Below are 15,710 nucleotides of genomic sequence, written 5' to 3'. Positions count from 1 at the left end.
GAATACAGAGGTTCTCTTAGATCACAAGCTAATAGGCTCCTTGGTCTAAATATACACAGTGAAATCTTCAGCAGATTTCTGAAGCGATGGGGTCTGACCCTGTAGATATCTGTTAAGTAAATTACTCTGCAGCAGGGAGGGTCCTTTTTCCTTCTTGTTTTGCTGTTAAACAGCTGCTAGGAAATATATTTTTAGATTCGCTTTTAAAGGAAAGCAAAAACGCTATCTACTTTTGGAGAGGCATCTAGAATGTTCCTTTACTCACAACCACATGGTGCCAACGATCTTCAGAATGTTGTAATCAATGTCTCTCCTTGGAGGTCAGCACAAAACACAGTCCTATGTGTTCATCTTAAATGAAGGTATCCAGCTCTGATTACGTGGTGGAGCATTTCATGAGAAACACACATCAGGTCCACGATCGAATTTTTCCACTGTGAATGTGTTTTGACTTCCTGCTGTCTATGGCTGTGTTTGGCAGTTCTTCCTGCTCCATTAAGGGCAAATGAGAAGTAATAGGTTCCAAAGGGTGAAAACGACATGGCAAACCATGACCTTTGATGTTGCAGGAAAAGGAAAGGAAAAAAGAATGAAATCAAGTGCATGTGTGGACCTGGACCTAGCAAATGAATCAAGCACAGTGCTCATGCTTTAAGAATGTGGTATGACTCAGTGCTGCCTGTCCAATGGCTTCAGTGAAGTCCTGGATAGTTACACCTTTTATTAGGAGAGGCTTCAAGGAAATACAGCTACACAAAATGACTTCATGAGTGCCTCCTCCTTGGTGGGAATGAGAAGATGCCGGAGTCTTGAGAACTCTTCAAGTGGAATTAGATGGGATTTTGACAACAAAATGATTCATTCTTTTCAGCTGTCTACAGTCCATAATAATGACACCTTCCATGACCCCCCAGCTTAGACGTCATCCTGAAGTTTCAGTCCATGGGATCAACTCTGCGTTCACAAGACAAGATCACCATTTAGGCTCTAGCCCTACTCCAGCTGAACGACATCATTCATTTAATAATTTTCTTTAAGTCGGTTTTAAACTGACCTTTAACTGCTTAACTGTGACTAAAACAACAACACTCACTAGTTCCTAGGCCCTCAGTCTTACAAATCTTTTTTTTTACAAAAATCATTAAAGGCAATATTATACAATGACTAAAATTTAAGCCAGGTGCAGCAGCACACATCTGTAATACTAGCCATTGAGGCCAGCATGGGATACATAGGGAGACCCCCATTCCAAAACTACAAAAACAAAAGGATGCAAAACCCCCTTGTCCATGAGTCGCCTAAAAACCAGTGGTGCCAGGAGAGGACAACTTGGCACACAAATGACCGCAGGCAAGACCTGCTGTGACAGAGAGACGGACAATTAAGGATGCTATGGCGACACTACACGACACTGCTCAAGCCGATGTTTTTTGATTTATTCAATGTATCCATAATTTGAAGCAGCTGCTGTTTCTCCATTGACTTGATGACCTATTCCCCTTCCATAAAAATACAGGGTAATCTAAATTTGGTTAGTTCAACATTTATTTTTGGTGCAGGCCCATGCATTTCCAATTAATGAACTCTAGCTCTGACAGGATCTCTGGTTCGTTTTTAGTAAGATAATCAACAAGAGAGATGTGGGCTGCTTTCTGGAGAATAAATGAAGCCGAGCTGTACCAGATATAGCCATGGATGCTGTGAGGTAGACAGTCTTCCCAGGCCCACCAAGAAAACAGCTGGGAAACTGGACATGGAAAGAATATATGAGTTGGAGGACAACCTTGGCTACATAGTAACTTCAAGGCCAGCTTACATTAAACAGTGAGCCTCTGTCTCCGTCTCCATCTCTCTCTCTCTCTCTGTCCCTCTCTGTCTCTCTGTGTGTGTGTGTGTCTCCATTTGTCTCTGTTTCTCTGTCTCTCTCTTCCTCTCTGTGTCTCTCTCTGTCTCTGTTTCTCTCTCTCTCTCTTAAACACACCCACCCACCCACCCACTCACACACCAGATGAGACCCAGAGCGATGAGAATAATAACAAAGGTCAGCGCAGTGTGGCAACGGATGAGGATGATGGGCTGGTCTGGGGCGGGCAGCTTGGGCTCCAGTACTATTTTCCATCCCTTCTTTGGTTTGTTAACCTGACCAAATCTCTCCAACCATGCTAAGCTTCTTGGATCTGAATTTCCAGGTGAATGGTTTACAAAAGGTGATGTCTAAGACCCCATTTCTAGCTCTTGAGCTCGAAGACATCAAACCAGTCAGGCTTAGTTACTGAGGGAAGGAACACCAACTAGCCAAGTCGTGTATGTTTCCTGAGTCATGAATCAAAAGGAGTATTTCCTCAAAAGCAGATGGAACATTTCTTGCTCCTGCAAATTACACACCAGTCAAGAAGCTGCTTCCCCGTGGGGAAAGCACTGTGGGGAGAAATGTCACCACAGGTGACATGGACCTTAAGAAGAAACACATTATTAACACGTTATTCTCTCTACACACAAGTGTATATGAAAACAGCACACTCACCTGAGATATTTTGGGAAAGGCACAAAAAAAATGGTCAGCCTGCCTCAGAGCAGGATGCCAGACCTAGGAAGCCTGGGCTGATACTGCAAGGAACAACCTGGCCTAGTTGGGACTGTGGAAACCCACAAAGAACATGGAGCAGGGAAAGCGCAGCCAGAGAACAACCTGTGAGAAGGAGGCTTACAGCTGGAAGACAAGGATGCCTACTCTGAGTCAAAGGCCACTTCTGCTAACATCAAAGAAAGGGGGCGGGGCTTGGATATGAGAGGCAGGGGGCGTGGCAAAAGTTTTCCTGCTCAAGGTAGCTGAGGCTTCAGATGGGTGGGGGCTGCTGAGCATCAGAGAAGTGAAGCTGCTTCAAGTGATATTTAGGTGGGTTGGTTGTTTGGCCAACCTTGGATTTCAAAACAACGACAACATAGTCATTAGCATATATTAATTTACAAAAGGAGTTTCATTTTGAAATTTTCATAATTTGCTGTAATGGGGTTGGAGGCAGGCTGCCTTGATCCTGAAACCCAATCCTGTGTCATGTGAGCTGATGCATCCCTGGTGAGAACTTTGCATAACAAATCACCAGGATATTTTCTGCTGTCTGGATCTTCAGGAGGGACTAGGCAGAGCACCGGGAAGATTAAGCAAGCCTGCAGCCCCAACTCCAGAACCTCCCCCTTCAATATTCTTTAACATTCCTCCTGCCTCCTTCTGAAAGGGAGGCGGGAAGGCACCTGGAGCAGAATCTTGTAAAGACTCTCTCAAATCTATTATCAAGCTCACAAATGCACTCCCTGCTCTGTCCCACAAACACAGTTTTGTGTGTGTGTGTGTGTGTGTGTGCCCCACCCCCACCCCTCAACTTAGCGTTTGTAGAAAAGAAGCAATAAAAGCCTGCAACAGAAACAGCTGCTCATGCAAGGTGTTTTTATTACCACCAGTCTATCTGGTGCTGACTGCCTTCATGTCACCTTAACTGGTAACCCAGTTCCGGGGTAAACATAAACATCAGCCTGATGCAGTCTCAGGTTTAGAAGGCTCCCAATTTACAAAAACCAAATAAACAAGAGACTCCCAATAAAACAACAGCAAACCCCACTACAGTACAAAATAATATCTTGCCGCTGAGTAGATATGACATTACAACTACTCCCAAGGTAAATGATCTGCACTGGCCCCAGACTTGAAACTCAACCACTGGTGAGGCTGTGCAGCATAAGACAGACACAGAGGCTATGGAGAGAAAGCCTGGGTTTAAATCTCAACTCTGCTACTTTCTAGTGTGTGATCTTGTTACTTTATCACTCTCAGCCTCAATTTCCCAATCTTAAAATGGGTATCATAGTACTTATGTCATAGGATTACCATGCTGGCTACATGAAATGATACATGGAATGAAGATCATATTGGATAACAATGTCCTACACATTTTTAAATCATCCTCAAACGGGGATTAAAACACTACAGGATGGACATGCAGATCCATGCATGTGTTCCTTTAACAGGAAGTTGATGGGCTTACGAGGGCACGGCCCTCATTAAATTCATTTAAAAGTACTTTATAATGTGATTTCACACAGAGCCAATGTCACAAATAAGCATGATTTCCGTCAAAGACTTTCAGGCAATCACTAAATTCCACAGAACAGGCTGTTTAAAAATGGGACACTTGTTCATCCTTCCTCAAGCTTATGTTGATATCTTCCTATTTTTTTCCAAACTAAAATAATTTAACAATTTAAGATGAATTTCACAGGAAAAAGAATTCAGTAACTTCCCAGAACACTACTACAAGCCATACACAGTTTTCTCTCATTCCTCTTAAATTTTCTCTACTGATTTCAGAACTGAATGAAAGATATCTTTATGAAAATACTGACGACTGCCACAAACCCATAAATGAACGAGCCCTGTTCACGCACACTGCACTGACCCTTCAAAGCCTTTCCGAAAATACAAAGTTAAACAGAAACAGGCTCACGGATCTGTAGCTCAGAGACAGCACAGTGGAATTAAAGGGGCAATCTTTAAAAACAGATTCATTCCAGTAGTAACGAGATTGCTTTCAAAGCTGTATGCAAGAAGTTCATACAAAACCTCCAACTCTAGTTCCTCACTGGAGTGAACACATGAGACATAAAACAAGAAAAGGAAGGATACAATCCGTGCCAGAGCCGGGCAGAGGAGTCTCTGCATTCTGTTGTCAAGACAGATCTTACCTTTCATCTTCCGTGGTCTGTTCCTTTCTAGAGGAAACTTTCTAGACGCACAGAGACCTCAGAACCACCCATCCATCTGTCGAATGCTTCCAGCTCCGTCCCTCTTCACGGTGACTAAATGCTAGGCTTTGCTTTCTTACCGAAGGAAGCTTTTAGTCAAAACATGTGGTTTAAAGGAGCAATATCCACCCTTGTTAAAACTATTTCACGGACATTCAGAGGTATTACTTCTACTCTATGAAAGTTAAAGCTGAGCAGGAATGTGTTTCTCCTGTTCCGGAAATCAGCATAACGAAAACCAATGCTGAGCCAACGAGAAATGTTTCTTCCCTGTGTGCTGCCTGGCAGAAACTGCAGCCAGATCAAGGAAACACGTGATGTTTATAAATACAATATGGCTCATGTTGTCATAACCTCTCAATGACAAAAAAAAGTGTAAGGAAAAACAAGCGGCCACGCAGTAGGAAAAATGAGCTCTCCATCAGTTGGAAGCTGCCTGTCTGCTAGGCAGGTTCCTCTCTTGGCTTCTGAAAAAATGAAGACCTGAGAGCATGGAGGGGAGATGTGCTGGACAGACTCTGTATTAAAATGTGCAGGCTGGTTAGTCACTGCAGTGAGAGTAATTCCTCCTCAGCGGAGACACAGTCATCCTAAAGGCACAGGTAAAAGGGGCACCCTGGAGCTCATTGCTTATAACCAAGACCCACAGTGCTCACTGAAGCAAACAATGATGGAGTGAAGGGAAAGCTTCCTGCAGCCTGGAGCTGATGAGAAAAAAATGACAGATGTCGATATCGGCATTGACCATTGGCTATTCTGATTCCTCGTCGGCCAAGTCTGGAAGCAGGGGTTTCAACATCTGCCTGGCTTACTGTTACAGCTTCAGGATTGGGAGGAAGCATGACTGGTAGATAGAGCTGGTCCACAGGATTGTGTGTGTGTGTCGGCGGGGGGGGGGGGGGGGGGGCCCTCTGTGACATTTTATAATAGTGGGGTGATGCTCACTGCTGTAAAACCATAATGCTTAGTTTATAAGTTTGAAGATATTTGAAATGGCAATAACCCACCCCACTTCAAGGCAGTTTTTGTCCTCAGGAATTGTATGTACAGCCACACATGGTATCTTATTTAGTTTTTTTACTGGAGAGCTAGCTTACCTTCCACCGCAGGAGAGTGCAACTCCTGGAACCCACTCTTTCAAGGGGGAAAAAGGCTGACAAATGTGCATTTCTCACCATCACTGTATCTGAGAAAACCAGACTTTCCCCATCACTGTTATTCTCATCTTTAACTCCAGGGAAAAGAACCCCTGTCATATTACAGTGATGGAATGGAGAATACAGGAAGCCAAGTAGGCATTCATGTTTCTCACTGGGAATGGGCTGCAAACCAACCACCAGCAGCCTCATTTACAGACCATTGTATTGACTTTTGTAAAGAAAGCATTACCAGAAAGTTCGACAGGAAAATGCTGACCTAAGCAGTATTTTCCACGACTGCATTTAGTCAGAATCTACACAGGCTGAGATACTGAGAGAGCCACAGGGAGTCTGAAGATGAATGAAACGGGGACCTGCTCTCTACAGAATGTAGAGCTCAGAAGAATGCATCCATAACTACAAAGTAAGCACGAAAGAAGAGCGGCCTACAAGAATAGGGGTGAAGGGATAACCATGGAAGTTCTAAGGAAGGACAGTGATGAAGAGAAGGGAAGGGAAATGAAAGGGTTGATGAAGACAGCGGCTCCTGAGCTAGGTCTTCAGGAAATGACAGCAGGCAGATGTGGAGATGACCCATGGACACTGGTGACGGAGGAAGATGGCGCTGACCACAGAAGTGATCAAGAAGCCAGCTCGTGAGTTCGGCCTAGCTCTGCATCCAGCTCCATCTCTTGTGACCTGTGTGGTTAGTCAGATGGCCTGACTAACTCTGCTCAACCTCAGCTCTTCCTTTTGAGGGGATCACAGGAATTTCTCTCTTATTGTGTTATGAAAATTGAGTAAGAGTAAAAACAATCAAAACACTGAACAAGGTGCCAGGCACAGAGTAAGGGAATCAGGAACACGAGTTTTTAATAGCACTGCCACTGAACAGGTGGAGGGCCGATGGCAAGGGTAGAGACCACAAACAAAAGACCGAAGCTAGGGCGTGTTTTCTGATACTTCTATCTTGATGGCATTCTCTTCTCTTCCATTCCTACAGTGTTCTTTGGTTCCTCTCAAATCCAAAACTTTCACCTCAACCAGGACACAAGAGACACAAGAAATCTGCAGCCTGGTCACCTCCTCCATCCCCTCCTCTTCCTCCTTGTGGAACTCTCTCTTCCCTCCCTTCCTTGTTTCCTGTTATCTTTTGTTCCACCATCAGGGAACAGGATGGGACAGAGTGAAAAAAGAAGACACCATGGAGTGGCTATCCAACCGTGTCAAGAAACAAAGCAAACAATAAAGTAAGTAAATAAAAATACTTCGTGTGTTTGGACATCTTACCAGGAATAGCAACCTATTTTGTAACTTATAAAACTTCTATGTAAATATCAAGGAAGGAAAGCTTGGGCTCCCTAAGAGGAAGCTGCAAGAAGCGGGCTCAGATCTGGTGGCTGATGTGTTCCAGCTCTGGGAGCTGAGGGGAGGCTTCTTGATGTGTGCCAGCTCTGGGAGCTGAGGGGAGGCTTCTTGATGTGTGCCAGCTCTGGGAGCTGAGGGGAGGCTTCTTGAGCCTCAGTTTTATCATCTGAAAGAAATGGACTCAGCACACCTCTTTTGCAGAGTTGGTGACTTCGTTTAGTTAAAATATAAAGTACTTTCCCATGCTGCTGCAGCACAGACACAGGAAGGTCTATGATCTGGCATCAGGAACAAAGGCACACAGAAAATGCTATTTATGTCTGGACAGATTCTGCAAAGAAACTAATACAGTTCACATGAATTATTATAATCCTGTAAGGAAAAAAAAAGCCGAATGGAATATATGACAAGAGGTAGAAGAAAAGCAGGGAAATTAAAGGGGGCGCCAGGAACAAAGCCAACACACAAACTAGAGCCTGCAAGCGCCTGCACTCTTGCTGTGGGTGGGCCACAAATTTAATTCTAAGCTTTCGAGTAGCAACACAAAGAGGGAAAATGATCATGTACAAGCCTCCAAGTGTCCACATGATAAAAATAAACCAGGAGAGGGGAACTATTCTTGGGAATGAGACGGGATATTTTTACAGTGGGTCCTCACTAAGGACGGAAAGCGAACATCACGACATCTGTAGCACGGTAGTACTCCTTGTTCCGGGCTATGACCGCACTCCACATCTGCCGGCCCTCAGGATGCCACACCGGCTTTCAGGGAGACATGGAGGTGAACGTAGCATGATCCATGCCTTTAAAAGACACACCGTCTTCGGGATAAGGTGAACATGACTTAAAGGGTTAGAACAGGACAAGAGAATGTGTGCCTGCTCCTCAGAGGGAAGATGGGATTACGCTGAGCACTCTGGAAGCCTTCCGCAGCAGGCGGTCTTCCATTTAGGCCTTAAAAGCAGTTTTTACTTTTAATTACTTTTAGACATTTTACTGTGGAAACTTTAAAACATAAAAAAAAGAAAAAAAATAAGGAGCCCCTATTACCTTTTTATGTTTTCAATGCTATTTCCTCTACTACTTTTTTTTTTTTTAATCCACTGCTGGAGTGTCTTAAAGAAAACTCCATTCACCATGTCGTTTAACATGTAAATACTTTAGTATGTTTCATTTTTTTTAACCACCAACCTGTTATTCTAATCCATATAGTCGCCCTTAATATCTTCTGATGCCTAATACATGCTAGAACTTTCCAAACAGCTTTAAAGATGTCGTTTATAGTTGGTCCATTCTCTTTAAGATCTACACACAGCCCTAGAACACAGCCTTAAAACTCACAGCACCCACTCGCATGCTTTTCTAGGCTAGTAGTTCCTTGGAGGAAGGAATGGGATGACTGCCCATTAATGTTAAAAGAGAGGACTTAGTCCATTTTGTGTTGCTGTAAGAAAACACCTAAGGGGTTAGGTATTTTGTTGTTGTTGTTGCCCTCACCCCCATTCTGTCAGATAGGAAATCCAGATAGCATGGTATAGGTGAGTGGTAAGGGTGAGCCTACTCAACACTCTGGTCAAAGAGCAGACAGGGAAATGGTCACGTGAGGAAGGTGTCTGGCATGTGAGTGGCCTCACTTTATGATAACCATGACTGCCATAACTAATCAAGTTTTGGGAACTAAATGAATCCCTTTTGAGTTGGTTCCCTCAGGACCCAATTATTTTTCACTAGACCCCTAATAATCCACCTCTTCCTACCATGACATTGCAGGCCACACTTCTGACACACGAGCCTTTGGGGAACACTGTGAGTGTTCCATAAGTCCCTAGCAGGCAGACATTATGAAGAGAGACACAGGGGACTCCAGACACCAAGAACAGGAAAAAAAATTTGACGTGGGAAGTAAGAACTGAGACGATGCGAAATGATGAGCACTGTAGCTAAATCAGTAGAAGTGAGCTATGCACCTTGACTAGGAAGGTAGCCTCCTCACCCAATAGCAGCCCCCTTTCTCTAGCTAAACAACTGACAACTGCATAACACAAACAAGTGTTCATCAGCTATAAATATGTGGACTACACCAATGTCTGAGGATTAAATAAAATTATACTTGCAAGTGCCTAATAAAAGCTCATGAATTAGCACTTACAGGAATATTAGTACAGGCACCAAAGGGTTATCTGTGAGAGACTTTGTGAGTGACATGGAGAAGGGCTGGTGAATGGCTGGATATTTTGAAGGGCAGGTGCCAGAGAGGTTAATAACTCAATTAAAACATGTTTTTATTTTTTAATTATGTGTAGGTGTGTATGTCTGTGTGTTGGTTTGGGCACAAGGGTGCAGTACCTGAGGAGGCCAGAAGAGGGGGTCTGATTCCCTGAAGTTGGAGTTATAACTGGTTGTCATCTCCCAGAGATGGTAGAACTGAACTCAGGTCCTCTGTGAGAGCAGTACTTGCTCTAAACCACTGAGCCATTTCTCCAACCACAAACTCAAGGTTTTCAAATCTCTCCTACTCCATTGCCTGCACATCCGTGGGTGAATATGCACTATGAGTACACACAAAAACAGGCCACTCCATCCTTCAAAGATGGAGAATCAAGGATGTTTTTCTTCAATAGTATAATTAGAACTACTAGAAGAAAACCAATGTGAAGATAACAGCTTAAAGCAGTGGCTCTCAACCTGTGGGTCGCAATCTTTTAGGGGAGGGTTAAATGACCCTTTCACAGGGGTCACGCGCATATCAGATATTTACATTATGACTCAAAACAGTAGCAAAACAACACTTAAGAAATAGCAACAAAAATGATATTATGTTTGGGGGTCACCACAAGATGAAGAACTATATTAAAGGAAGCATTGAGAAGGTTGAGAAACACTGGCCTAGAGGTTACACACTTGGGGTTGGAATTATAGAAAGAAGATCTAGAAATACATTTCAATGTCCATTCATAGGGATTATAGTTTTTAAACAGTAGTTAAAGCAGTGATGAGATAAAAATCACAAGGTCAAGATCAAGCTAAAAGAAGAGCAAATCCAAAAAAAACCAGAAAGACAAAAAAAAAAAAAAAAGCCTAAAAAGCTCAAAATGCATAAATCCTGAACATACTGAAGCCAGTGGGGAGTGATGGAAAGGTCTACGGAATAAAGGAAGCTAGGCTGTGCTGCATGGAGGCAAAGAATTTAGCTATGGTGTGGAATGGAAGCTATTGGTGTCTAAGGACACCATTCCTCATTGTCAAACACAAAGCTCAAATAGAAAACAACTGGGAAGCAGTAACTGACTCCAGTTGGTCATTAATTTAAGATGCAAGGTTAATTCTGGGGAGTGTGTCCTAAATGCAAATCTAGCAGTTGTCTGCGTTCAAGTAAAAAATTAAAGACATATGAGTAAGATTCACGGTAGACTGAGAACATTTCACAACAACAGCAGACACTCTTGGGAAATAATATCAATGCACACAAGAAAAAGAGAAGCCTCAAATGATAAGATAACCAACAGGTTTAGTGAATAGGAAGCCAAAAGTTCCCTTTGAGAGCCACAAAACAGACCGGGTGAGCTTTAAGGTATATAGAATTTGTGAATAAGCCCACATGATTTATTCAGAAGGGCCTGTCCATATGGTGAGACCAGTCCCCTGGGAGTTGAATTATCAAACCTACCTGATGGAAGGAACAAAAGTCATGTGACTAACTAAATTAGATTGGGGTGCTTTACACCCACGTGGAAAAAATCAGTAGACTCAGGAGTCCAGTTAGGTATGTTCAGTTCCAGCCAAGAAGAACAAGTCTCATTAGACACAGAGGCCTCAGCTAGATGTTAAGTGAAAAACTAGATGTCTGCTTCCCCACATAAATTCCATGCACACTCAGAGGCCCATAACCTCAGAGTTAATACTTTGGTCTAACTTGCTTCCTGGGCAACACTATTCTTATCATAAAACTGCTCTGGAGAACTGCCTGTAAATTGCAGATCCACAGTCTTACATTTCTTATGACTCAAAGGCAAGGTATTAAAGTCCTTGTTTAAGGAAAATCTCAGAGGTCATTGCAGAATCCAGGCATTGTGGCCATGGCTCCTCTGCTTGTTCCAATTCATATCTTTTTCATATGCATGTTTATTGGGAAGAGTGGGCAGCCCGGAGGTCTGGCCTGGGCTGTCTCTGGAGGCTGGTGAGTGAAGTCTTATGACGTCAGGCACAGAGCTGCTATGATGGATGCCTATGAATGGTTAGCGAGGCATTCTTTCATGGCCACACTCACAGTGCCAACACACAGGAGGGCACAGTGTGCCTTGGCCCACAGTGCAGCTTGGTTTAGTCTGAGTCTACGCTAACAACTGATACTTGCTCTGTTCCTGTTCTGCTCTTCCTCACTAGCAGTGAAATTTTACAGCTGGACTGTATATAGGCAAGGCTTAGCAAAATTGCCAGCCTTTGCTTAGCAGTGCAACTGTACTCCCTGGGAGAGAGGAAACCAGAGCCCAAAGATGGGGCTGAAAGATTTCCACATCTTCAAGTTTTTTGGAATCTAGAAAAAGGGTCTAAGTTATAAACTTCAGACATGATCAGACCTAGATGGTTCTCAAAGAGCCTTCTATATTTCTTATTTCTGAGTAATCTTTACTAAAATACAAGGACTTTTCTGCTAATTATACTATGAACATTTGTTGTCCTTCATTTGAGGGTAATGACTGAGTTTCTCTCTCTCTCTCTCTCTCTCTCTCTCTCTCTCTCTCTCTCTCTCTCTCTCTCTCTCTCTCACACACACACACACACACACACACACACCTGTTATTTGAAGTGGGCTGTGAACAATCCAGAAAGGAATCGCTCATGTTTTACCCACAAGCAAAAGCTGAAAGGCTTTGCTTGGAGTCCAGAGCAAAGCCTCCGCATCTTAATAGGTTACATGCATGTGGTTAATATTTGATGTTCCTGGTCCCCTGCCGCAGGTCCTGTGTAGGCGCCACATCTGCTTAAGAGTTAAAACAGGTGTCTTCCTTAGCCACACACAGGGCTCCCAGAAACAACTGTGGGGCGCCTGTCTGAGGAAGGGCTCTGTGTAACAGAAAGAGAATACGGAAGAACATCAGGTGGAAGGAAGACTGGGCACATCCAAACTAAAGATGTTTAGTATTTCCCCAGGCAGAGCACAGCAGAGTCAGTCATACAAGCCAGGGTCTCAGAATGTCCACTTAGGCTCCATTAATGGCATGGCCCATTGTCTCCATACGGCTCCAGCTTGCATTTAAAGTGTAACTGACCAAGAACAAATCTCAAAATTCTAGACTTTTCTGAAGTAGCATTGCAGCCTTTTAGTTTGAATCACATAGTATTTTACACACGAAATAAAAGAAACAGGAAAAAAAAAAAGAGCAGTTGAGGACATAATAGGTCTTTGCCTTCAAAACGGTGGGCTCTGGTCCCACTGTGACTTGACTCACATTACAATTCAGAATTTCATGAAAATTCTTCAAGAGCCCTCAGTTGGCTCTCCTGACCCCTTTCTTGGTTTTAAATCCACATACCCCATGTGGAAGATAGAGCTGTGGTCCCCCATAGATTCTGCATCTAATACCCTGCACATGTGATGCTAGGTTACAAGGGAAAGGGACACTAAGGCTGCTATTAGCTTCCCTGAAAGCAGGGGGATTTCCCAGACTACTAGTAGATCCACAGTGATTTCAAGTGTCTTTAAAAGAGGACAATAGAAAATGGGAGATTTGACAATAAAAGCAGGGCCAGAGGGATGTCATTTTATTGGGATTGAAAATAGGGTTGCAAAGCAATATAGGTAACTTCCAGAAAATAGGACACACACACACACACACACACACACACACACACACACACACACACACACACACACACACTGACCATTTAGAAAAGAATTTGGCTTGAATGGCCAGTCCTTATTTAGACTGGTAAGACTCTCTAGATACATAAGGCTGCAAATCCATGTTACAGCAGCAAGAAGACACACATGCACAATGTGAGGAAGTCAAGTGCTACCCATTCACTGCAAGTTCGGTAGGAAATAATGCCTAGTTTTGTTAACCATAAGAAGTATTTTTTTTTAAAAGTTGAACTCCAGTGTCCTTGTACATACTGTATATGTGTTGGGGAAGGGGTGCACTTTGAGAAATTGACTTTTTTACGCCCCACCTTTATTTAAGCTAGACACAGCCCTTCCCAGTGGACTTGCATTAATGTGATTCTCAGACTCTTCTCATATAGTTTTCCTGTAATTTTTTCCTTCCAAACATCCCTGAGTATTAGAAATACTGAGGTAATCTCCCAAGATGGCCTAAATCTAGAGAGTTCAGCTTCCAAATCATGTAGGTATTTATATTCTGCCCTGAACATGGTCCCGAGAAGATTTGGTGATACCTACTATTAAGAGCAAACAGCCCTGTGTTAGCAGGAGAGCAGCTGCATGAGGATGTTGGGACCTGAAAGGCTGTGGTGAGGACAAGAATTGCTTTTCCACACAACTCGCGCATTTTGTTTGTTTTTACTGAGTGAAACCATTGCAGCAGATTCTCTCGCTTAGCTAATGCATTACTGACCAAGGCTGCTGTGTTGGAAGGCAGTCAAGATACCTTTGAGATCTTCGGAGTAAAGATTTATCTATCTAAACTCTATGCTTGGGGTTGAGGATACAGAATAGCCCAGTGAAAGGGCACTTGCTAGCATTTGAGAGACCCTGCATTCCACCCTGAGCACCACTAAAATAAATAAGTGAATGAATAAAACTGACAGCTGAGATCCATGCTAAGGGAATGAAGTTAGAACCAGCCCCATTCTACTCCCTTTGCGCCAAATGACCAGGAAATCTTACTGTTTTACCAATGACCAAATAATGAGTCACCGACAAGACAAGCCACGTGATCCCGGGAAATGTGGCAGTGGGATGGTAGCAGGGTGCGAGAAGAAGGGAGAGTGAGCGGGAATACGGTCAGAACTGGAACGGCAGTACTCACCCTCATGTCTCCGTTCACAGCTTTGGCCATGTGGTTAAAGGCATGTGAAGGATCCTTGTTGTATACTTTGAGAAGAGATCTGTCTTGGATATTCCTGGAATCAAACACATCCATCACTATGGCAGATGAAAGGAGCCTGATTCTGGCCATTTCCTCTCCCTATCCTTAAGCATCAGGCAAAACACACAGACAGACACTCCGGCGGTCGTCTACCATGAACCAGACAAAAAGTCCTTTTACCACAAAATGGGCAAAGATAAATAAGGAAAAGAAGAAGAAAAATGACTCTGGCTTTTCTTCCCTCGTCTCGTTCCTAGGGAACGTGTTATTCTTGCAGTATTAACGTCCACCCATAAATATCAGGTAACAAGAACTTGCTTTCAGGCTTCAGAGTGTGGAAAACTAACACTCCTGAAGGCAGTAAAATGCCAATATTTACACTACTTCAAAGAGCTTTGGTTAATATTTAAATATTTAATTGTTTACTTTGCCTAAACACCTGGTTTTCTCCTTATCTAATGAATGTACACATAACAATGATTTTTTTTTTTTTTGCTTTCAGACATGCTCAGCACAGGAAACAAAATGTATACAGAATGTAGAAAAAATATCAAAAGAGATCAAACTCAGTATATTTAACAATGCATTTTTGTCCTCCCACAGTACATTTTAAAAAATACTTTTCTCCATACAAATTGAAACACAAAGGAAAAGTAGCACATAGAGTCTTCTTTGATTTTGATGCCAGTTGTTAGAGCCAAGAAAGCCAACTGCTGAAGAAGACAGGGGTCCTGCATCCTGCTCAAAGCCTGCCTTCCGATCCCATGAGAGGGGTCCTTCTCTCTCCTTAGGTTGTTCTGTGGTCCCTCTAGCTCATCTACACTGCGGTTCCCGTCAATGCTGGCTGGAGCTGAGGGAGAGTGGGCAGGCACACGGTCTTCTTGTAGGTGTACCTGCATTGGGTGGGTTGACCACAAGCACCGGGATCCTTAGGTTGTGTTTGTGTTTTAAATGAAGGGGAGGATTCTTGGAGGAGTCATGTTTCTCTCTAAATATCCGCCAGTCATTGCTTTGAAGCACCAACCAGTCGTAGCTTGCGTGGCTGCTTCCTGTTTCAAGTAGCTCATTAGAAGTGAGCTTGGGGGAGCAGGTAGCTTTTGTTAGCAACAGGGGCTAGGCTAATCTGGAGGAGAGAGTGGGGAGTAAGGATGTGGTAGTTCATGAAAGGAACCCAGCCTCTGGCTAGCAGACATCACGTGTGACATGTGCCCAAACTGGAAATCTCACTCGCCATGAGAAAGGCTTACTGCGATTGTAAATGTATTTAAAATATATGAGCTTGGTTTATGATTAATTTAGAAACATCCAAGATGAGCCAACAGTAAAAGGCCAGACTGCATTATCGTGACATTTACCA

At 43.3% G+C, this 15,710-nt stretch overlaps 1 protein-coding gene across 20 annotated transcripts in view; it reads right to left on the bottom strand.

The window, feature by feature from the left end:
- Kiaa1217 (KIAA1217 ortholog) overlaps window positions 1–15,710 on the bottom strand; it is an 807,432-nt gene that overhangs the window by 78,956 nt on the left and 712,766 nt on the right. For 19 of the 20 annotated variants that reach the window (XM_052729451.1, XM_052729450.1, XM_052729448.1 and 16 more), the window contains one exon: window positions 14,294–14,387. In XM_052729451.1, coding sequence (XP_052585411.1) covers window positions 14,294–14,387 — 94 coding nt within the window. Of the gene's footprint in view, window positions 1–4,737; window positions 4,988–14,293; window positions 14,388–15,710 lie in introns of those variants that run through there. The other variant, XM_052729453.1, reaches the window with a different exon arrangement.

Source organism: Peromyscus californicus, unplaced genomic scaffold (assembly GCF_007827085.1).
Source record: "Peromyscus californicus insignis strain IS unplaced genomic scaffold, ASM782708v3 Scaffold_8__1_contigs__length_139910024, whole genome shotgun sequence".
NCBI classification, from domain to species: domain Eukaryota; kingdom Metazoa; phylum Chordata; class Mammalia; order Rodentia; family Cricetidae; genus Peromyscus; species Peromyscus californicus.
The sequence above is the reverse complement of the archived record's forward strand: the minus strand, read 5'-3'. Positions and strand labels throughout refer to the sequence as shown.